At 63.6% G+C, this 21,220-nt stretch overlaps 11 protein-coding genes across 11 annotated transcripts; 9 read left to right on the forward strand and 2 right to left on the reverse strand.

The window, feature by feature from the left end:
• Positions 1-563: 563 nt before the first annotated feature.
• JCM10292_004198 (uncharacterized protein) lies at positions 564-2,105 on the forward strand (the record flags this gene model as incomplete). Its single annotated transcript, XM_076648858.1, has 1 exon — positions 564-2,105. One exon carries the CDS (start codon positions 564-566, stop codon positions 2,103-2,105), a length of 1,542 nt encoding a protein of 513 aa, XP_076505563.1.
• A 970-nt stretch (positions 2,106-3,075) lies between these two features.
• On the forward strand, positions 3,076-4,760 carry JCM10292_004199 (uncharacterized protein; the record flags this gene model as incomplete). The annotated part of the gene is made up of 5 exons (XM_076648859.1): positions 3,076-3,224; positions 3,284-3,384; positions 3,447-3,994; positions 4,056-4,390; positions 4,451-4,760. 5 exons carry the CDS (start codon positions 3,076-3,078, stop codon positions 4,758-4,760), a joined length of 1,443 nt encoding a protein of 480 aa, XP_076505564.1.
• A 228-nt stretch (positions 4,761-4,988) lies between these two features.
• On the reverse strand, positions 4,989-6,089 carry JCM10292_004200 (uncharacterized protein; the record flags this gene model as incomplete). Its single annotated transcript, XM_076648860.1, has 3 exons — positions 4,989-5,121; positions 5,194-5,503; positions 5,573-6,089. The coding sequence occupies 3 exons, from the start codon at positions 6,087-6,089 to the stop codon at positions 4,989-4,991; spliced, it is 960 nt and encodes a 319-aa protein (XP_076505565.1).
• A 538-nt stretch (positions 6,090-6,627) lies between these two features.
• Positions 6,628-7,278, forward strand: SEM1 (proteasome regulatory particle lid subunit SEM1; the record flags this gene model as incomplete). The annotated part of the gene is made up of 4 exons (XM_076648861.1): positions 6,628-6,729; positions 6,792-6,822; positions 6,959-7,127; positions 7,239-7,278. 4 exons carry the CDS (start codon positions 6,628-6,630, stop codon positions 7,276-7,278), a joined length of 342 nt encoding a protein of 113 aa, XP_076505566.1.
• An 846-nt stretch (positions 7,279-8,124) lies between these two features.
• Positions 8,125-9,261, forward strand: JCM10292_004202 (NuoB/complex I 20 kDa subunit family protein; the record flags this gene model as incomplete). Its single annotated transcript, XM_076648862.1, has 6 exons — positions 8,125-8,143; positions 8,201-8,454; positions 8,572-8,673; positions 8,739-8,810; positions 8,871-9,022; positions 9,192-9,261. The coding sequence occupies 6 exons, from the start codon at positions 8,125-8,127 to the stop codon at positions 9,259-9,261; spliced, it is 669 nt and encodes a 222-aa protein (XP_076505567.1).
• Positions 9,262-9,996: 735 nt separating this feature from the next.
• JCM10292_004203 (tRNA threonylcarbamoyladenosine dehydratase) lies at positions 9,997-11,775 on the forward strand (the record flags this gene model as incomplete). The annotated part of the gene is made up of 5 exons (XM_076648863.1): positions 9,997-10,917; positions 10,982-11,125; positions 11,180-11,250; positions 11,326-11,397; positions 11,481-11,775. 5 exons carry the CDS (start codon positions 9,997-9,999, stop codon positions 11,773-11,775), a joined length of 1,503 nt encoding a protein of 500 aa, XP_076505568.1.
• Positions 11,776-11,992: 217 nt separating this feature from the next.
• JCM10292_004204 (uncharacterized protein) lies at positions 11,993-13,537 on the forward strand (the record flags this gene model as incomplete). Its single annotated transcript, XM_076648864.1, has 3 exons — positions 11,993-12,278; positions 12,368-12,771; positions 12,833-13,537. 3 exons carry the CDS (start codon positions 11,993-11,995, stop codon positions 13,535-13,537), a joined length of 1,395 nt encoding a protein of 464 aa, XP_076505569.1.
• A 435-nt stretch (positions 13,538-13,972) lies between these two features.
• Positions 13,973-15,443, forward strand: JCM10292_004205 (eS4 family ribosomal protein; the record flags this gene model as incomplete). The annotated part of the gene is made up of 6 exons (XM_076648865.1): positions 13,973-14,021; positions 14,093-14,154; positions 14,488-14,614; positions 14,753-15,027; positions 15,086-15,269; positions 15,370-15,443. The coding sequence occupies 6 exons, from the start codon at positions 13,973-13,975 to the stop codon at positions 15,441-15,443; spliced, it is 771 nt and encodes a 256-aa protein (XP_076505570.1).
• Positions 15,444-15,590: 147 nt separating this feature from the next.
• On the reverse strand, positions 15,591-17,952 carry JCM10292_004206 (uncharacterized protein; the record flags this gene model as incomplete). Its single annotated transcript, XM_076648866.1, has 2 exons — positions 15,591-17,473; positions 17,688-17,952. 2 exons carry the CDS (start codon positions 17,950-17,952, stop codon positions 15,591-15,593), a joined length of 2,148 nt encoding a protein of 715 aa, XP_076505571.1.
• Positions 17,953-18,118: 166 nt separating this feature from the next.
• Positions 18,119-20,229, forward strand: JCM10292_004207 (uncharacterized protein; the record flags this gene model as incomplete). The annotated part of the gene is made up of 7 exons (XM_076648867.1): positions 18,119-18,235; positions 18,292-18,371; positions 18,432-18,507; positions 18,566-19,111; positions 19,174-19,893; positions 19,959-20,022; positions 20,078-20,229. The coding sequence occupies 7 exons, from the start codon at positions 18,119-18,121 to the stop codon at positions 20,227-20,229; spliced, it is 1,755 nt and encodes a 584-aa protein (XP_076505572.1).
• Positions 20,230-20,396: 167 nt separating this feature from the next.
• JCM10292_004208 (uncharacterized protein) lies at positions 20,397-21,203 on the forward strand (the record flags this gene model as incomplete). Its single annotated transcript, XM_076648868.1, has 5 exons — positions 20,397-20,462; positions 20,544-20,691; positions 20,749-20,834; positions 20,903-21,089; positions 21,154-21,203. 5 exons carry the CDS (start codon positions 20,397-20,399, stop codon positions 21,201-21,203), a joined length of 537 nt encoding a protein of 178 aa, XP_076505573.1.
• Positions 21,204-21,220: the final 17 nt, after the last annotated feature.

The following is a 21,220-nucleotide window of genomic DNA, read 5'->3' on the forward strand; positions in this document are numbered from 1 at the left end:
CAGCGCGGCTTGTTCTGCTTCTCCCGCTTTCATCGATTCGCACGGCTCTCGCGCCTTGCGTGACCTTGTCAGGCGCGCCTCGCCCGTCTTCGCCCCTCTCCGGAGCTGCTGCTGCCCGACCAGGTGCTCTTCCCCTACCGTCCCGCGACTCCTTCGCCATCTTCGATCGCCCCGGGGCAGGATTCGCAGGCGCGTCTTTCCCATGGCCACAAGCGATGCAGCACATACTTACACACCTGTCGAGCGTATGCAGTGCCGTCCTCGTCCACAGCGAGCGCCTGCTTCGCGTGCGAGATCTGCGCCCGACGTCAAGCGTCAGTTCCTATCGGCCGGCCACTTTGGCCCGGCGATTCGGGCTCGAACCTGCGCCTAGGGTAGTGCGCTCTGAACTCGTGGGAAACGGACCGCCCACACACCGCTGCACGTCACGCTAGGTACCTAGCGGCCGACTCGTCGCTTTCGTCGTCGAGGTCGCATCTCGTCTATCCCCCGCCTCCTTCCCCACGCTCTCTCTCTCTCTCCCAGCCTACCCTGCACCTCCATCGTCCCGATCACGAGCCAAGATGGAGCAGTCTGACTGGCAGACACGACCTGTCCCGATCGACTCGCGAGTCCCGTTCTCGACCGATGCCTGCGTCGACGACGATGGCCTGCCGGTGACTCCGACAGACCCCCTCCCGCCCCAGCTCGTCACACAGAAGGGCAGGCAGGTGGTCAGCATGTCATCAAGTCGCTCCCCTCCGCCGCCCTCCATCCTCGAGATTGCGCTGTCGAGCTCGTCGCTGGCGCCCTTCGCCTTGAGATCACCGCGTCGCGGCGTCTCTCCGCCCCCGACGCCGCCCACACCTCCTACGCCCGAGCTGCGCCGTCGCCAGCTCCCCGAGGGCTACGAGGTCATCCCCTTCATCTCGTCGGACGAGGACGACGATGGCCGGCTGAGCAGGAGCCTCACCCCGCCGCTGCACGACTTCCTCTCTCCCGTCCCTGAGCTCACACCTGATGACGACGATGACGAGGAGCCGGTTTGGCGGACGTCGAGGCGAATGGAGCACAAGCGTCGAAGGTCCAAGGACGAGCCTCTGCCGCCGAGTCCGCCACGGACGCCGTCCCCTCAAATTGACTCTGCCGTGTTTCTCAACGCATGGGCAGCAACCTCGACGAGAGTCGAGGGCACTACTTCCGCACCGCCTTCGCCGTCCCGCCACCGTTCCCTCACGCGATCCAACCTCCCTTCTCTCCGCAACCAGCTCTCCCCGCCCCTGTCCGCTACGCCCTCGATTTGGTCGACTTCTTCCTCTCGCTCGCGCTCTGCGCCGCCCTCGCCGACAAGGCCCACCTCGACTTCGCTTCCTCCGTCGAAGCTGCCGATCGCAAACCTCGCCTCAGCCACGGCCCGACGGCGCGGCGCGTCTGCAGCGGCAGCCACGGCTGTTCCGGCTACGTTGTCGAGCACGGCAGCGCCTGCAAGTGGCAGCCCCACTGTGCTTGGCGTTCCGCCGTCAGAACGCGGTCGGTCCCGCACGTCGCGGAGCACAAACGACGAGGTCTCGTCGAGGGTGCGCAAGGCGGGCGAGGAGATTGTTGAGTTGGAAGTCAGGTCGTTGAAGCGGCCCTCCGATCGCAAGGCCCGCGTGTGCGACGTCGAGCCGCTCGAGTTTGACGCGCAGCGTTGGGAGCTCGAGAAGGGACACGGCCTGCAGCTCTCGTTCGAGCCGGAGCAGCCGGCATCTCGAGGGGGTGCGCACGAGGATCAGCAGATGGATGCCGCGCGGCGCTGCGATGACCCGCACTCGCTCGACTACTTCGAGGCCAACTTTCAGTCGCTGCCTCTCCTCCGCCTTCGCCACGCCCTCTCGCTCGCAGCGACATTTGCCGCGCTCCCCGACTCGACGCGGCGGCGCTCGAAGGACGCGCCCAAGCTCCCGTCGTCGCCGATCTACACGCCGCCGAGCGCGAGGGGCGCGGGCGCTCCTGCGGCCATCGGCTCGATGGTCTCGCAGCAGTACCGCCTTTACGCAATGGGCCGCGCCAAGGCGCAGCGCACGGGAGGAGTCGGGTACTGGGAGGGGGGAATCGCTGCATGGGACTGCCTGCTGCTCGACTGAACGCGACGCGGAAGGAAGTGGCTGTTTTCCGGTCTCGTTGCGCTGGCCTTGTCCCCATCTCTTGCACATACTGTAGCACATCTCATTTGTTGCTTGTCTGTTTCCTCGCGCACATACATCGTTGCAACGATTCTTCCACCTCACTTCTCTGGATGAGCGTGATGAGCTCTTCGACGAGTGCTGAACGCGCACCTCTCGTACGCTTGAATACGCTGGGACGCTGCGGTCGCCGGACGAGGGTCTGTGCTCGCAGATCTTTCCAGCTGCGCACCGGGTGTGAGCCGGGAAGACGAGGAAGGTCCCATTTTGGCTTCGTCCTCAAACATCGCACGCGACCTTCGACGGGCCCATTGCGCAGGCCCAGGAAACGAGGTGTTCGAAGACCGGAGAAGCACGCCGATTGCCCCGATCAAAGCCCACGCGCCCATGTTCTCGAACTGCGCGGCGCTTGCCTCTTCCGACCGATTTCCAACGTTCCGAAATCTTGCTTCCCTGACCTGCCTCCCAGGACCGCTCGCTTGCGCTGGTCAGGCTGGCTGAAAGCTGGTGCTCCTGCACGACAGCAGCACAGGGCGTTAAGGAGGATGTGCACGGCATTGTCAACCTCATCAGCGCTGTTCTGGGCGCACAGCGTTCATACCTCGCGTGGCTCTCGATCGCCGCAACGAGGTTAGTGTGGCACAGAGCACGGGACCCGGTCGTGCCTGTCGGCGTATCCGCGCCTCGTGCGAGGCGGGGCGAATTTCGTCGTCGTCCTGACCTTCGTCCTTCTTCCGCATCCACCAAAGCTTCGCTAGCGACTCACGAACGCTCGCACATTGCACACACGCACTCCCTCGTGATCTGCGAAGTGCCGCTAGCGCATTGAGCTCGAGGGCCTGAACCCTCTTGCGCTGGTTGCTGGGCGTCGCTTGTACTTGCAACTCGACGCCACGATCTGCGAACCGTTCGCGGCGACTGTCAACCGGCAATGGCAGTACCAGCCTGCGAATTCACCGTGCGGGGACAGACCGACAATCCGTGGCGGGACATGCAGTCGTTGATCCACAATCAGATGTACCCGCAATTCTCGCCCGGGCTCAAGGCGAGGGTTGCGGTGCTCATCGTTCTGCTCGCCTTGTGCGTACCCTCGATCTGCATCCCGCGTGCTGCACCGCTGACGCTTCTCCGTTGGCCAGTGTCATCATGGTTTCCTTCACCTACCTCTTCCTCAACGTGCGCTATACGAGGCGGAAAGGCCGTGATGTTTGGATCGCACGGCTTGTACGGCGACCAGCAGGTCCGTACCGTCCGATCGTGATCGTCTAGTTCGTGCGCAAACTGACAGAAATCCGCTCGTAGGACGCTACCTCGCCCTAAACCAATACATCATTTACCCTGTTCTCAGCATCGTCCTCTCCGCCTCGTGGATCGCGTTCGCGGCCTACATCTACGAGATGTTCGGGCCATCGTCGGGCAACCCGCGCTCCCTCTTCCTCTGGCTCAGCCTAGGCTGGCTGCCCTTCTTCGCCCTCCTTTCCGTTACAACGTACTCAACCACATCCGCCGCCAATCTCGCCTCGCGCGGGCGGACACCCGGTACACACCGCCTGAGCCCGTTCTTGAGTGGCCTCATCTGCGCCATCCTCCTTCCCGTCGTACTGGGTGTCGTGACAGGCGTCGGCATCTGGACGGGTAGCCGCTGGTACCGCTTTGCGACGCGGTGGCAGCGCGCGTACAACTTTCTTGGCCAACAAGCCGACGGGTACACGGGCGGTGCGCCGGATGCTGCGGCGATCGAAACCGCGAGCGCACTCCTGCTCGACCGGTGTGAGACCGCTCAGTCGTGGGCGGATGCACAGCTCACGAACAGCATCATTTACATCGTTGTGTCGGCTGTCCTCATCTTTGTGCGTCATGTCCGCTTGTCTCGGCTCCCGCCCGGAGACTCATGCTCGTTGTCGCCAACAGATGAACGTCTTTGCCGGGCTCTACCTCCTGTCCAGCCTGCGCCAGATCGACGATCGCCACCTAGTCGTTCCGCGAGGTACCCCCCTCGTCGCGCCGCTTGAGCCCTTGCCGGCAACGACGGTCCACGGCGACACGGCAACGCTGGCTGACGTATGCGATGCTCGTCAGCCCGCTGCGTGGGAAGAGGACGCTGCCGTGTCGAAACTCAAGGTGCACCGCCTTCGATGGGACGTCACGCTCTTTTTCTTCTCGGTCGTGCCGTCGCTACTTGCCTTCATTGCGTACACCGCATGGCTCGGAACGCGGCTCTGGCAGGTTATGTTCGATGCGGCAAGGTGCAGCTCCTCCGGTCGAGTCTCAGTTTGAGCGAGTGCTGACTGTTCACGTCCGCGCAGGTTCGAATTCGCTTGCCTCGGCATGATCTGGATCTACGCCGCCGTCTCCCTCGCCTGCCTTTCCGCCCTCACCATCAAGACGATCCTCTCGCTCCGCACTGCCGCCCGCCAGAATCTGCCGGACTCGGCATCGTTCATGGCCGAATCAGCGCAGTGGCGCAGACGGGCAATGGGCGTCTCGCAGCCTGCGACGAGGGCATCGAGCATCTCGTCGGACGAGGGAGTCGAGACCGACAGCCCGCACCCACATGACACGAACAAGTGGAGCGCGTCGAGTCAAGACGGCGAGAGGCCCGAGTGGAAGGGCTAGAGACAATTGGCGGGAGGTTCCCAACGTGCAAAGCTGCTTCCGACTCATCTGGGTGTAGAGCGTCAGTCACCTAACTCTGTTGTATCTTGTCTGTATTGCCCGTGTGCCTGTACCACGACGATGTCTCTACGAGACCAGAAAGCAGGAGAATCTCTCGACCTTTAAGAATGAGACCGGAATGAAGTTGGTATGCACAGCTGAGCCCAAATACGAATGCCATCCACGCATCTATGCCTTCCACCCAGAGCGGTCGAGCCAGTCCTCGAGCGTGCTTGCCTTGACATCCAACTCGAGCGACGGGTCCTCCTCGCGCGAGAACATGCCGAAGCAGGTGGTGTTGGCCGGTGTCGAGTCGATGAAGCTGCACGCGGGCCAAAGGGCGTCAGTCTTCAGACAGAACAAGAGGAGGATAGGGATAGAGCGGAAGGCTCACTTGAAGAGGTCGAGCGCAGCGCCCTCCATCACCTCGCCAAACGGCACTTTGCTCATCATCGCCTTGAATTCGTCGACCTCGAGTGGCTCCCACGCGGCCGCTTCGCCCGTCTTGGCGGCATACCGTGCGGCGAGTTCTGCCGAGCTGTTGCCGCCGACCGTCATGACCGGATACGTCTTGCCCGACGTGAGCGAGAGCGGCTTGTTGAGGATGGCGGCGACAAAGACGCCAAAGTCGACCTTCGAGTCCGTCCAGCCAACAGCCGGGTCGGCATGCTTGGGCATGAGGGCGAAGCGGACAGTGCCATCGGCTGCGAAGGAAGGCGCGAAGTGTGAGTAATGAGGCTCAATAGCGGGCGATACAGGAGTCGAGGACGCACGCTTGCGTGTGGTGTACCACGGGAATGCGAGATTGCGCCAGAAACTGCCGGGGAGGAGCGCCGTGACGTGCTGCAGATGATCGCGCGCGTACTGCTCGACAACGGCCTTGGACTCGGCGAAGAAAACCCGGCTGTACTTGCCGCCGCTCAGTTTGGCGAGGCTCGGGAGCGATGACCAGATGAGGTGCTCGACGCCGGCGGCCTTGGCCGCGTCTACGAGGTTCTTGCCCTGCTGGATCTCGACGGGAGACGGCGCCGTCATGCCGTAGACGACCGAGACGCCGGCGAGGGCCGCCTTGAGGCTGTCGACATCGCCGAGGTTGGCCTGAACGATGGTGAAACGACCAGCGGCAGCGGCGTCCTTGTTCTTCTGGGCGACGACCTTGGCCTTGTCACTCGTGGAGTCGGTCGTGAGAGCGCGGACGGCGTACGAAGTGTTCTTGAGGACGGCGTCAACTACGCCAGAGCCCTGGTCGCCGGTGGCACCGACAACAGCGATGATCTTGGAGATGGACATGTCGGTTGGAGGCAAGAGGCAGCTGAGGATGAGGAGAGAAGGCGGCGAACAGGCGAGCAGCAACTTTTATACAGGCGCGCGGACGCGACGCTCATTCAGCATTGTATGACTGCTCATCACATGAAAGGCGTGGTCCGCCGCTCGACCCCTCAATGCGGCGGAACGGCCGCCCTTTGTTCGGGCGGAGTGCGGGCGGAGGGCCCGAAACTTACGACCACCTCGCGGAAGAAGCAAAGTGCCGCTCGGCAGCTCTGTCAGCGCTCCTTCTAAAGCGGCAGGAGGACCGGAAAGCCGCCCGAGGGTCCGGTGCAGGCCCAAACCGAGCAGGCGAGGAGGGGCAGCGAGTCGAGAGAAGCGGGGGAAGCGGTCAAGCGGAGCTGCAAGGGCAGGTCAGAGGGCATCGTCTGTAGCCTGGCAGCGTGTGAGGCTCTGCGCTCGAGCAGTCTCCAGCGAGTGCCCGAATCCCAATCCGTCGACGTCGCTCGAGACGACGCGGCCTCCGACCCTCCACACCGTCCCGGACACTCGAGTCGAGAGAATGGCTAGCGCAGCAGCACCAGCAGCAAACGCACCGGCAGGCCAGCCCTCTGCGCCGCAACCGCCCAGCAACGCCAACCCGCAACTGCTCGCTCTCCAGGAGGTGCGATCACGCTCGCGTTCCTCTAGCGACGCATCAAGCTGATTGGGCCGTGCTCTCTACAGGACGACGAGTTCGAGGAATTCCCCGCAGAAGGTGCGCCGACCTCGCTCGAGCCAGTCGTCGCCGCGCTGACCTCGTCCTCCTCATCATCTTGAATCCGCTACCCCTTATCTCGCCGTTCGGTGCAACTTTGCAACACTTGGCACACACGTACTCGTGAATCTCACAGATTGGGACCAGAAGGACACGTACGGCGCGACGTTGGCGGCCAAGGCGGGTGGCACGGCGGCAACAGCGGCGGGGACGCAGGGCGGCGAGGGGGCAAAGGCGCTCGACTCGCTCTGGGAGGACGACTGGGACGACGACGACGTCGGTGATGACTTCTCGGTGCAGCTCAGGTGCGTTCTCCGTTGGCAGACTCGCCGTTCGCATGCTCGCGACTACGGCGGGACTGCCTCTGTGCTGCTTCGCGTCTACTCTACGTCCGCTGACGCTGAAACTGTGCACAGGGGTGAGCTGCTCAAGCAGAACGAGCAGATGCAGTCGTAGCACGACCCGCCTCGCCCCCACTTCTCCTTCGACCCGTCCGCCGTTGTAACCACTGCATGCCTCGTACACACTCTTTGCGGCTTGCGGAGAGAGGCGCGATCAGCAAGTGTGGAGGTGATTTTGGCCGCACGGACGGGATAGGTGGGCTCGAGCGATACCTGTCTGCTCATTTTCTTGTCAGGGGCGGCGGCAGTCTCCCGACGCACGCTCACGCGGGGGATCACCAAGCGTAGGGAGTCAACAGTTCCAGGCAGGGTCGATCGACAGTTTCGCATGTACGCGTAAGCTCGCTTGCAGGCAGCTCGTCCCGTCTCGTGTTGTCGATGCATCCAGCGAATTTCTCGCTGTCACAGAGAGTAATCGCGCACGGTCACAGGCGCGAGCCGATCTCCGCGAGGCACACGTACACAGAGCGGCGCCATTGACTACGACAGCAGTAGTTCATCACAGAAGCCGACGGAAGCAGAAGGGGCGCAGCTTTGATGACGGATCTCCGGGCGTTTTGAAGTCCCAAGCAGAGAAGCAACTCGCTGCGCTGCAGAGGCTCAGTGCCACTATAGCACAGGCAGCGAGGCAGCGAGGGCGCTAGTTGACGCGCAGAGCGGGAGAACGCGACACGAGGACCGGCGGGCGGGCAGCAACAGCACAGGACTGAGGGACGGCGAGACGAGTCGATCTAGAGGCCCGGAAAGCAGTCGGAGGCCTCTGTCTCGAGAACAGCTTGATGACGGCGCGCAAGGGGCAGAGGGCGAGGGCCAATCCGCGCGGATCGAGGTCGACGGTGAGCGCGCCCTTGCCACCGCCTCCGCCTCGTCTCTGCCCGCCGCACCGCACCCAGCCAGCGCCATGCAGTCGATCCGGACAGGTAACACGCTTGCAGTAGCCTGACGAGGACCCATAGCTCACCACCGCATTCACACAGGCCTCACGCCGGCACTCCGCCAGGCTCGCCCTCTCGCCCTCCGCACCATCGCCACCACGCCCACGCGCACGGCCGCGCCTGCGCCCGTCGCCTCGTCGACCGTCTCGCAGGTCCAGGCGAGCGACGCGTTCGGCCTCGCCAAGGCCGGCTCGAACCAGCTCAGCCTCGAGACCCCGCGCAACGGCGTCGAGTATGCCCTCGGCACGATGGACAAGATTGTCAACTGGGCTCGCCAGGGCTCCATGTGGCCGATGGTGCGCGGGCCTTTTCTTCTGGAATCCGGAACTGCCGTTCGGCGGACGTTGCGGACGCAGTGCTGATCATTCGCCGTCGCCGACACCTCTCTATCGCCGCGATCGATCGTCCCGCAGACGTTCGGGTTGGCATGCTGCGCCGTCGAGATGATGCACATGGCCGCCGCGCGGTACGACCAGGACCGTCTCGGTGTCGTCTTCCGTGCCTCGCCCCGTCAGGTGCGTCGATGTCATCTTCGACTCGCTTTCCTCTAGTCCGTTGCTCATGCTCGCCTTTGCCACAGTCTGACATCATGATCGTCGCGGGCACGCTCACGAATAAGATGGCGCCGGCGCTCCGCAAGGTGTACGACCAGGTGCGACGAGTGACACTTTCGCATCCGTTTCTCCCTTGCTGACTTGCATTTTCTCTACAGATGCCCGAGCCGCGCTGGGTCATCTCGATGGGCTCGTGCGCGAACGGCGGTGGATACTACCACTACTCGTACTCGGTCGTCCGCGGCTGCGACCGCATCGTCCCCGTCGACCTCTACGTCCCCGGGTGCCCGCCCACCGCCGAGGCCCTCCTGTGCGTCCCAAGCCATCTGCGCGGGTGGTTTCCGCGGTACCTGCAACAGCAGGGGGTGGCCCGTTGCCTTTGGCGCGGTGCCGTAGCCCGTTGTTGCAGTTGCAGCGGAATCCACCTGAATCCCCTTTCCGTTGCACTTTACTGAACCTATTATGTTGTGCACACACAGCTACGGTATGCTCCAGCTGCAGAGGAAGATGAGACGCACCAGGCGAGGGGTCCAGTGGTACCGCCGCTAGTTTGGCTTTTTGTCCAAATTCTTTTCCACGCCTCCTACCCTCTCTTTCTTCACCCGCATGCCGCTGTACACCATTTGTTTTCACATGATTTGTTTCAGCAAATCTTGCCTACCAAGACTGCTGCAAGATGGCAAGGAAGGAGGAGTTGCCGGCAGAGGAGATGTCGGCTGCGGCACTTCGCGCTTGCCGGTCTTCTCTTGTTCCCATGGCTAGCCACTTGAGTGTGGCTGGACATTTGCTGGAAATCTCCAGAAGCCGGTGCACGGCTGGACCGCCCTTTGACCTTGCGCCGCCTTGCTCTCGTTCCGTCTCTCTTCCTTAGCCAGTTCTCCCCAACCGTCTCGACTCTACTGCAGGTTCCTTGTGTGTACACTCAACTATGCTCTGACAACCGGGCCAACACCTTCGCATAGCGAAGTACACGGTTTAGGCCCTGGGACCAGTCAGAGTCCCGCGCTCTACGCGCTATGGATCATTGCTGTGTAGCGCGCTTTGCTCTCGCAAGATTCGCCGGTCAATGCGCAAGCACACAAGCTCGTAGAAAAGAAGACCCCGACAACGAGAGCTTACGATTGTTCCGCTGTCCAGTTCAGCCTCGGAACGCACCTCATCCTTACACCGCGTTCGTACCCGGCACAGTACCGCAGGCTTGTCTGCAGCAGACACGCGTTGCCTCTGACCCGGCGCACCACAAGCCAGCGCCGTTGTCGGGCTCTCGAGCAGGCTTCTTCAGAGATGTCAACCTCCTCATCAGTCGTCTCCCGCCTGGGCGACGCGGTGCGCACGCCCACGGGGCGACTCGCGGCCGTCGCGCTCGCCTCGACTGCACTCACGGCGGGCTCCATCTTGGCCGCACAGGCTCTCCGCCGCACGACCCGGCGACGGCGCCTGAAGAGCTCGATCGACCACACGCTCGAGTCGGACGACGAGCACGACGGCGACGAGCTCGTCGACTTTACGCGGCCCGTCGGGAGCCGCCGCTCGAGCATGGCGGGCGCGAGCAAGGCCGCCGCGCGGCAGGCGGCAGACGAGGCCGCGGGGGCACAACGGCGCAAGGGCAAGGGCAAGAAGGGCACGAGCGAGGTCATTGTGCGCGAGGCGCTCGCGCGCAACTATGCCTTTTTCGGCGACGAGGGCATGGACCGCATCCGCGACAAGTTTGTCGTCGTCGTCGGCCTCGGCGGCGTCGGCAGCGCCGCGGCCGTCATGCTCGTCCGGAGCGGGATCCGCAAGATTCGCCTGATCGACTTTGACCAGGTGTCGCTTTCGTCGCTGAACCGTCACTCGACGGCGACGCTCGCGCAGGTCGGCACGCCCAAGGTGACGAGCTGCGCGCAGTACTTTGCCGACGTCGCGCCGTGGGTCGAGGTCGACGCGCGCGTCGAGCTGTTCGAGAAGGACCGCGCAGGCGAGCTGCTCGAGGGCGAGCCGGACTATGTCGTCGACTGCATCGACAACATCGACTCCAAGGTCGACCTCCTCGCCTTCTGCTGCAAGAACAAGCTGCCCGTCTTCTCCTCGCTCGGCGCCGCGTGTAAGAGCGACCCGTCGCGCATTCAGGTCGCAGACATCTCGACGACGTTCGAAGACCCGCTGGCAAAATCTGTGCGGCGGCGACTGCGCACGGAGGGCGTCTCGTACGGCGTGCCGGTCGTCGTGCGTCCACACTGCATGTTTTCGCCCTCGATCTTGCATCCGCTCACGTAGTTGATCTTCACAGTATTCGACCGAGAAGCCGCGAGAAGACCTCGGACTGCTCCCTCTCGACGAGGAGGAGTTCCAGAAGGGCAAGGTCGACGAGCTGCACGCGATGCAGAACTTCCGCGTCCGCATCTTGCCCGTCCTCGGGCCGCTGCCTGCCATGGTGCGTCACGCTTGTGATGGCAACCCTAGGACGCTACTGATTCGATCTCGACAGTTCGGCAACGTCGCAGCAGCCTATGTCCTGCAGCAGCTCGCAGGTTTCAAGATGGAGCCGCTGCCGGTCAAGTGCGTACCGTGCCTTATCATCGATCTCGTGATGCTGTACACACGATGCTGACGAGTCTGCGCCGCGGTTGACAGGAGCCGCTACAAGCTCGCTGCCACCCTGCACCGTCAGCTCTCGGCTTCCGAGCAGAAGCAGACTGGGGACAAGTGCGTGATTTAACACTCTGTCATGACTCGCGAGGACGCTACAGATTGAGGCTGACTGACCCTGTCGATTCGCTGCTGCCCAGCCGCATCCCCTTCTCCGAGGACGACATGCTCTACCTGTTCGAGGAGATCCACCGCGCCAAGTCGGTCGCGCCTCCGCACGTCTACCCGGCGCGCCCAACGGTCCTGCGCTGGCGCAAGGAGCGCGGACTCGCGTGGGACAACCTGGTCGTGTTTGAGCGCGACGAGGGCGCAAGGCACGAGAAGGAGTGCTTGCTGGGCGACCGCGACCCGGAGGAGTACTGGGGCAAGGAGGTGGCGGAGCTGGTCGAGAAGCGCATGAGGGAGGAGCGGAGGCTGCGGAAGTACAGGGTATGATGCGATGAGTGAGGCGGTTAGACCGAGGAGGGCGAGGAGCGATTAGACTGCAACTTCATTGAACCGGCTTCTGCGGATTCTGGCTCGCGACGTTTGAACACGACTACGACACGCCTTCAGTCAGCACCAGCAGCGCTCGACGCGAGTCGTTCGGCTGAAGCTTGTTCTCTTCCCCTCGCTCATCGGTGACTCCTTTTCGCTTCCTGCGCTTTTGACCATGTCGCTCGCATGGCCCGCCTCTGCCGACGTGCCTGCTCTCCCAGTCCCGCCGTCGCAGCTCTACCCGCTCCCGCTCCCTCCAGCCGCCTCCGCTCTTCCTCTCGCCGCCCCACCTCCCGCCTCGCTCCCCGTCCCTGCGCCCCCCTCGCTCGACTCGGCACGCCTCAAGCTCGCACTCGACAAGACCAAGCTCGAGCTCGAGAGCACGCGCGAGGCGCTCGACGAGCTGCGCGCGCTCGTGCGCGATGCGGGCGCGGCGCTCCGGGCTGAAGCGGACGAGCGAGGTGCGCTTCCAAGGACTCGCTCGCCTTGAGACGGCTCGGTCGGTACACGAGGGCAGTCGCTGAGCTTCAGGCGTGTCGCCCTGCTGCAGGGAATGCGCTCGAACAGCAAGTCGTCTCGGCCGTGCGCGACTCGCTCTCTTCGCAGCTCGCGCCTCTCCGCTCTTCGCTTTCGTCACTCTCGGATCAGCTCGCCGCGCTCTCCACGCACTCTCCTTCCGACTGCGAGGGCCACGCGGCGCGCGTGGTGAAGGGCGCTGTGCGCGACGCGGAGCAGCGCCTGCGCGCAGTGGTGCAGGGCGTCGAGCGCGGCTGGGCGGGCGAGCTCGCGCGCGCGCAGGACGAGGCGCGCGCAGAGGTGCGCGCGCTGAAGGAGAGGGTTGACGAGGCTGAGCGGCGTGCCGAGAGCGAGAAGGCGAGGGCAGACGGGCTCGAGGAGCGTGTTGGGAAGGTCGATGGCGAGGTGTCGACGCTGAGACGGCTGATCGAAGAGCGAGTGCGTCGTGCGCTGAACGCACCTCCCGGAGTCAATTCTCACGGTCTCCGCACAGGCACAGACCGCCACGCCTACTCCGCATCGCGAATCGACGCCCCTCGCTCACGCTCACACCGTCGCCTTGGCCCACAACCTCCTTCAATCCGGACAGCCATCGCTTGAAGACCACCCGCGCGCACAGACAGTCCTTCTCGCTTCGACACTCACTTCAACCGCCAAGGCGCAAGCGACCACTTCGTCCGATTCACCCGCTCCTTCGCCTCCTCGCAAACGGCGCCGCCGCCTTTTTCCCAGTGACGAGTGGCAGGCGACCGCAGACTGGGCGTCGACCGGTGCGATTAAGCAGCAGCAGGAGGAGATGGAACAAGGAGCACAGCAGCCGAGGGCTCAGCAGAGCTCGTCCCTTCCGCTCATCGTCGCCGGCAGTGAGGGCGGCCGCTCGACGAATGACCCCGCCGCCACGCAGCGTGCGAGGTCGGCGCCGAGCGGACCAGGCGCAGCGACAAGCACGAAGAGCGGACTCGTGCGGTCGAGCACGAAACGGCGTGTGATCGAGCAGGACGAGAGCTTGCCGGAGCAGGCGGAGGAGCAGGAGCGGGACGAGCGGGGGGAACAGGTCAAGCGACGGAGGATGATTGAGCAGGATGCTACGCCGGCGGGGACGCAGGACGAGCCGCAGGGTGGCGATGCTGGCGGTGTTGCGTGGGTGGGGGGTGAGGACGAGGAGGAGGAGGAGGAGGGGGAGGAGCCCGAAACGCTCGAGTGAGCGAGAGCGGGTACGCGTATGAACTTGCTGTACAACTGCTGGTGCCTGTGATGTTCTGAACGCATGCCCTGGCTGAGTTGGAGAGGGAGAGGCTGGCCCATGCGCGAGCGAGCGACTTGTCGCCGCGCGCAGACTCGCACTCGGGCTTGGTCTCCGTCTCTTCATCTCGCCCCGAAGCAGATCACCTCGTCGACACCATGTGCGTGCCCAGTCTCCAGCCACACTCACCGTGCTGCCCTGCAGGCCCGCCCTGCGCGCGCTCGAGTCGCCGTCGCCGTCCTCCGTGTTGACCAGACTTTTCCCCTCCGCCTCGCCCTCGCCCTACCGCGCCCTGCCCTGCCCGCCTGTGCCCTCCGTCTGCCTCGCCATGCCCTCTCGTGCCGCACGTGTGCTTCCTCGGTCCGCGTTCCCAGGGCTCGCGGTCCTAAGAAGCACATGTCGCGCCTTGCGGCCCCCAAGGCCTGGATGCTCGACAAGCTTGGCGGTGAGCCCTCTTTGCGCACCGCTGCTGTGTACAGATCATTATGCTGACCTCGCTCGCTCGTGACCGCGCAGGCGCTTACGCCCCCAAGCCCTCGCCTGGCCCGCACAAGCAGCGCGAGTGCCTCCCCCTCTCGGTGAGGCGCCCGTCCATTTGGCGCCGCGCGCTCGTCGCGTGATTACGAGTGATCTCGAGGGCACCCGAGGACGTAGGAGGAATGGAGTGCGACGCGTTGGCGATGTCGGCAGGTTGAGCACGGGCAGGCGACGCACGCGACTTGGCAGCGCATCGCTCGCGCCCAGCCCGCGCGCGTCTGCCTGGCCCGGCAGTGTGTGATGCGTGACGGGCATCTGCGGCGCGGATCGGCGGGCGTGTGTGGCGGTCCGACGAGGTGCACCTTCCTTCCCTCTCGAGGGCGGTCGAGCTGACCCCTCTCCCCTTCGCCCTTGCTCCCTCTTGCGCTGCGCAGATCTTCATCCGCAACCGCTTGAAGTACGCCCTTACCGGCCGTGAGGTTACCCTCGTTGTCAAGCAGCGCCTCATCAAGGTCGACAACAAGGTCCGCACCGACGAGACCTACCCCGCCGGCTTCCAGGGTTAGTCACATTGCACTCTGTTGCACATACGCTTCACCAGCGTTCTCTGTCATCCGTTGGCCCGGACCAGAGACTAACAGGTGTCGTCCTCCCTTTCCTTCTATTTCCCCCCTCTTCGCGGCTTTCCCTGCCGTGTAGACGTTATCTCGATCGAGAAGTCGGGCGAGCACTTCCGTCTCCTCTACGACGTCAAGGGCCGCTTCGCCATCCACCGCATCTCGGAGGAGGAGGCGACCTACAAGCTCCTCAAGGTCCGCAAGGTCCAGCTCGGTGCCAAGGGCGTCCCCTTCATCGTCACCCACGACGGCCGCACCATCCGCTACCCGGACCCGGCCATCAAGGTCAACGACTCGGTCAAGTTCGACCTCGTCGAGAACAAGATCGTCGACCACGTCAAGTTCGAGCAGGGCGCCGTGCGTAGCTCAGGCTGTCCCGTGGCAATTCCTGCGTACTGACATGCTCTACTTGCAGCTCGTCATGCTCACTGGCGGTCGTAACCAGGGCCGTGTCGGCACCATCGTCCACCGCGAGCGCCACCTCGGCGGCTACGACATTGTCCACATCCGTGACACGCTCGACCGCGAGTTCGCCACTCGTCTCTCGAACGTCTTCGTCATCGGCCAGGCTGGCAAGCCCCTCGTCTCGCTTCCCAAGGGTGCGTCCTACTTTCGCTGCGTCCGGACACGAGGTGTCATTGCCGAGGAACCCTTTCCATCAACGAGTACTGACGCGACTTTGTACTTTCTGGGGAACAGGCAAGGGTGTCAAGCTCTCGATCGCCGAGGAGCGTGACGCCAGGAGGCGCCAGGCCGAGAAGCTTCGTCAGTAAGGTCCGTGTCGCTTGAAATGCGATGTGTCGATCTGTCTCGCTCGCCTCGTCGTCGAAAGCCTCGCTCTGCCTGCCCCTCGGCCCTATCGACGACCAATTTCTCGTCATTCACCGCTTGGAATCGGTCAAAGGCTTGCACAGGGTAAACTACGGCGCGAGAATCTGCTTCCACAATTTGTCGATGAGGTTCTGCCTCGCCTCCGTCGCCGTCGTGCGCTCCGCCGCCGTTGCCCCGCTCGCGCGTTCCGCGTACGAACGATCGCGGATCTGAGCCGGGGTGAGCACGCCGACAACCTCGTTTGACCCGAGGCCCGGCGTTTCGTGCATGGTGAGGATCTCGTCGTCGCGGAAGAAGTAGAGGAGGCGCGACTCGGCGTCGAATTCGAGCGAGAAGAGGCCGGCAGCCTCGTCGGTGTGGAACCGCAGAACGGTCGTTACGGCGCTCTTCCCGTGCGCGAGAACGGCGCGCACGCGCGCGGTGCGCCGATCGCGGCCGTCCTCTGAACCCGGCTTCTGCAGCTCGAGCTGCACACCGGTGCGGATGTTATCGGCCGTGATGATGGTCGGCAGCGGTTTCTTCGCGGCGGATTGAAGCGACCACAAGGCCGCGTAGAACGAGCTTTGGCGGTACGGCGACAACTCGGACAGGTTGCTCGACTTGAGTGGACCATTGGGCGCTACGTCGAGGCCTCCGTAGCGGTCCTGCAAGTCGGCCTTGGTTGCCTCGGGCAGAGCAATGCGAAGACCGTGCCCGCCCGACGAGGCTGCGAAGAGACGATCGCGCAAGCGCGACTTGCGCGCCGGCGCCGCCGCGCCGATCTCCTTGGCCGCAGCCGCCCTCGCCTGGCGCGCCGAAAAGCCGCTTGCTAGCGCGCTCACGACGTTGCTGAGGGGCGTGGAAGGTTGGAAGTGGGAGCTGAGCCCGAGGTAAATTGATGCGGGAACTTCGGTGAGAGACTTGAGCGCCGAGACGGGCATGGCCGGCGGAAACTTGCTCGCAACGCTCAGCATATCGGCGCAGTGATCGATTCGTCCGCAGCTCGACACGTTTGCCCCTCCCCAGTCTGCGCCCGAGAAGGTGAGCGCCGAAATGAGGGCTTCAAGCTTCTTGATGTCCCGCTCGCTGGTAAGTCTTGAGCCGATCGAGGGCGGCACGTTTTCGGCGGTGCAGACGAAAGCCAGCGAAGTGCGCATGTCGAGGTCGGGGTTGCGGTCGCGGAACAAGCTGAGAACTCGAAGAATAGTCTTGTGAAGCGACGGATTCGAGCGCTGCTCGAGCCCGACGAAGTGGGCGAAAGCTCGCAAACTGACCTTGTCGTCCGGGCCGTTCTCGACATCCCACCCGTCTGCCTCGCCGACGTAGCGCGACAGACTCTTCCAGATGCCAGCCCAGCCTCCAGCCTTGTCGAAGCGGTCCAGGCCCGCGAGCCAAGCTTCGTATTTCGAACGCTGTCCGTTCGTGCCAGCGAAATCAAGCATCTCGTTCGAGCCGGCGAAAGTTCGGAATGCCTCCGCACTGCTCCGGTCCTTGACGAAGACAGCGATGTAGTAAAAGTAGTGCTTGAGCGACTTGCGCTTGTACTTGGCGATCTCAACGTTGAGGCGCGTGCCGCTTAGGGGCTGAAAAGCCATCTTGCCCGCAGGCGGCTCTTGGACGAGCTCGAGCGGCAGAAGGGAGAGTAGCTCGAGCATTAGGTCGAGCGGCACATCGTCGTGATTCGGGTCAATCTCGTAGTTCTGATTACCCTGTTCCTCGGCGTTGGAGCGTTGCAGCTCCTCGAGCAGCTGTAGTTTGTGCTCGCGCGGCAGATCTGCAACGGTGCCTGGGTCGCGGCCGTGCTCGAAAATGGGGAACGAGATGCGGAGGCCGGTCGGCGAGTCGACGAACGGCTGCTGGGCGTCGAAAGGAGGCCAGCCGCTTGCCGGTAGAAGGTGCGTGAAGCAGTCGAAGCTTGACCGCCTTGGCCGATGATGGTTGATCGAGAAGATCGACGCCGTCAGCGTCGTCGTCGATTTCGCGAGAACGTTTGCTGCTCGACGCGTGCTGCTTCGCCTGTTGACGCTTCAGCTCGGCTGACTGCTTGCTGATGAGGTGCGAGTGCGACTCTGCAGCTGCGGCACAGAGCCGTCAACGACAGGCAGTCGTGGTTCCGGAGACAGAGACGATGAAGGACAAGACCGTATCAGCGTGGTGTTCCCGCTGCGACAACTCGTGCTGGCGCAGATGTTGCTCAGCGTACGCACCTGTCTTCGTGCCCAGCTTGCGCTGGTCGTCTCCGCTCTTCGGGCCTTCGTCGTCCGACTCGCTGTCAGCGCCCTCCTCGGCGATGGTGAGCACGTCGAGCAGAGCCGTCACCGTCAAGAGCCCCTTTAACGGCACGGGCGCAGGCTTGCGCAGGAAGAATCGCTCGGCAGCATACGTCGGGCAGTCATCAGTCGGAGTAGCGGACGCAGGCGGCTCAGCAGGAGCTTGGCCGGCGCCTGGCAGAGGGACAGGACTGGCTTCCATGCCTGTGATGGTGCAGGTAGCGCAGGCTCTTGCTCCTAGCGCAAGCCTGTTGAGCAGATGAAGACGACGCGCTCGGCCAGCCGTCCGTCCGTCCGAGTCTCCTCGCGACGCTTCAGTGTCAGGCGCCCGCTCCTTCCCAGCTGGGCTCTTGCTGGTACAACTGAGTATGCCCTTTAAACCGACGGCAGACTCAGAAACGCGCCGAAGAGCCCAGCAGACGCTCTTTACGCTCTCGAATCTGCCGGTCGCTCATGTCGTTGTCGACGACAAGGATCCTCTCGTGGTAAGCCGGGCTTGCGAGAGGGTTTGGTCAGCGTCGCTAATCCACCTGCTGCACAGTCGCGCTCGAAGCAGATCGAGACGTTCGCAAAAAGCGTCCCCGTCCTCCTCGTCGATTACTCCCCGGCCGAGAAGTCCCTGTGAGCAGCGCTCGGCTCGCTGCTCAGACCAGCCAAAGTTGACGCTTGTCTTGCGCACAGGCGCTTCATCTTCCCCTCAGTCGCAGATCGGACGAAGGGGGTGCGCGAGGCGTGGTCGTCGGGCCTGATCCTACAGGTGCTCATGGGCATAGGGTCTCCTTCGGACTTCGGGCTGATGACGCCTTCCGCACCAGGCCACAACCCGTACGGCCAAGGAGTGGGAACTCACAGAGCGCCTTGCGCTCGTACGACCCAAGTACCGGCGCTTCTTCGTCCGCCAGCTCGACCCTTTCGGACCCGACTTCGACCCCGACCGCCTTCTCGTCCACTTTCCTCTCATTGGTCAGGCGTGGCGCTCGCTTGTCGCTGCGGTCGAAGCAAAGGGGAGCGGTTTCTATGCCGCGGACGCCTATTCGCCCCTACCTCCCCCAGCGCCGCGCCCGCCCGGACGCATGTTTCCCGAACCTCCCGCCAAGCCCACCCTCAATTTGACCACTGCGGCTCCCCGCTCCAACACGTTCTCCCTTTCACGAGTGCTTGGGCAACTGAGCGCGGGCCATGCCGCCTCTAGCAGCGCTGTGGCTCCAGCTCAGCAGTTGCCCGACGCAGCACGCCGCCTCGAGGAGGAGTTCGAGCGCGTGCAGAAAGAGCTCGAGCAGTGGAAGAGGGCGCACGGCGAAGTTGAGACCGAAATCATCGTCTCGCGAGAGCGCCACGCGCTCAAGGTGAAGGAGAAGGAGGTGCGTTAATTACTCGAGTGTCTGCTCCGCCCGTGCCTGACATGACTGGCCCATTCACTAAGGACGACATTGAAGCCCAAAAGCGCGAGATTGTGACGCTTCAGCGGGCGAATGCCGACCTGACGAGGGCCATCGACTCGCTGAAGGAGCGCCTCGCGAGACAGGTCGAGGGCGCCGCACTCGAGGAGCGCCTCGCGAGACAGGGCAAGGACGGCAAGGGTCTTTCGGATCTGCTGCCAATGCAGGGCGCAGTCGGTGCTGGCTCGGCTGCTCCGGCGGCATCGTTGCTCGTGCCGAGGCCGGACACTCTTGCGACCGGCGCGGCGGCAGCTCAACGCGCCCTTGCACCGTCTGGCCGGCCTGAGGGCCCGTCCGTCAGCGACAAGAGCAGCGCCATGGACCTCGACGAGTCCCCGCCGCCGATCGCAGCCACTCCTGGGACAACGGTCTCCCGCGCGCCTCTCGCGCTCGACTCGCATCCGAATGTCACCGTCGCCTGCATTGAGCCCGCCGCCGCGAAGACGACCACTTCTGCAAGCGCAGAAGAAGGGACCGCAACAATGATGACCGTGTCTGGAAGGGACGATGAGGGGGTCGGCGGCGCGGGCGAATCGGATCAGACGGGCGGCGAGCAGGACGAGCAGGGGCGCGCGAGCACGACGCGTGACAAGAATCAGAAGGGAGAGATCAGCGAGGGCGGCGTGCGACAGGTCTTCGAGGAGCTTCGAGCGCTAAAGCCGAGCGACGAAGGCGGCGAGCGATCGGCGCTTCTGCCGAGCACGGTGCGTTGGCTGAACCTGCGCGCAGATGTCTCTCCGTTGATCACTGACATTCATGGACAACGCAGCACGATGCTGCCGATGTTGCAGTCAGGCCCGACGGCCGCAACGACTCTCGCAACAACAATGACAGTAGTCTCGCCACAACCGGCGACAATGGCGTGCGGGATGACCGTCCCTCGTCGAGCTACGCCCTGCATGGTCGCCATCAACCCCGCTCGACAAGTCGCGAAGAGCGCGACCATCGTCCCCGTCGCTCGACCAGCCGCCCCAAAGACGATCACGAACGACGCCGCGACCGGGACGGCGATCCTGAGCGCAGAAGACATGCCGCCCTGAACGAGGGCCTCGACGCTTCGCGCCTTGACGCGCAAAATCGTCAGCGGACTCGCGAGCGGGATCGTCTGTATGAACAGGAACTCGCAGTCGAGCGGGAGAAGGAGGGCAGGGCGCGGTCGCATGCATGGGTTTCGAGCTTGCAAGGTGCAGGCGAGCGCACGAGGACAATGGACGCGCCGCCGGATCCTGCGCTTGAGGTGGCCCGGGCTGTTGTTGCCGTCATGCTGTGGAATGTGCGTTTCTTCTTTCTGCATCTTCTTTCTGCATCTTGTGATGGTCTAGTACATTCCACTGACTGCAGCTTGAAGCCTAAGATCCATAGGAAGGAGGAGATGAAACAGCACTTGCGTCGTCTGACATCCATCGAACCGGAGGAGATTTACTTCCAGGCCACGCACCTCGGCGGCAAGAACTGGGCGCTCGTGAGGTGCGCCAACCTGCAAGACGCGCATGCAGTGATCGGTACGAGTCGCAGACAGCGTACATCCATAACTTTAGACTCACCATGTGCTTCTGCAGCTGCTGTCAACGCTCAGCCGCTCCAAGAGGGGAAAGCTCGTCGGTGGCCTCCCAGTTATCCGATTGCGCAGGTCATTGCTCGAAAGGTATGCCGTTCGATTCCTTCTGCATCGCTGGGAGAGCGCGCTTCACTGACAACTTGGGCTGCTCGCAGTCGCGTGGCATTTTCAGCTCCGACATCGAGATCGACGACCTCGTTGACTACATCGAGAGCATGTATGGCCATCGGGCCGTCGGCGCGGCAGTCTCCCGCAACCGCGGAAAGGTGGTGCTACAGATGGAGAGTGAGGAGGCGGCGAAGGAGGTGATTCAGCTTGGGGCAAGGCAGCGGACGTCAGACGGTACGTTACTTGCTGTCGTTGTCGGTTCAAGGCTGTCTTGTCACTGACATGCCGTGTATCGCAGGCGATGTGCTCTCCTTCGAGGTTGCGGTCCCTTTCTGGCGGTTCATCTAGCCGTTCGCGCAAAGGCA

The sequence above is a fragment of the Rhodotorula paludigena genome, assembly GCF_050403205.1.
Source record: "Rhodotorula paludigena JCM10292 DNA, Rt_paludigena_JCM10292v1_ctg19, whole genome shotgun sequence".
NCBI lineage: Eukaryota > Fungi > Basidiomycota > Microbotryomycetes > Sporidiobolales > Sporidiobolaceae > Rhodotorula > Rhodotorula paludigena.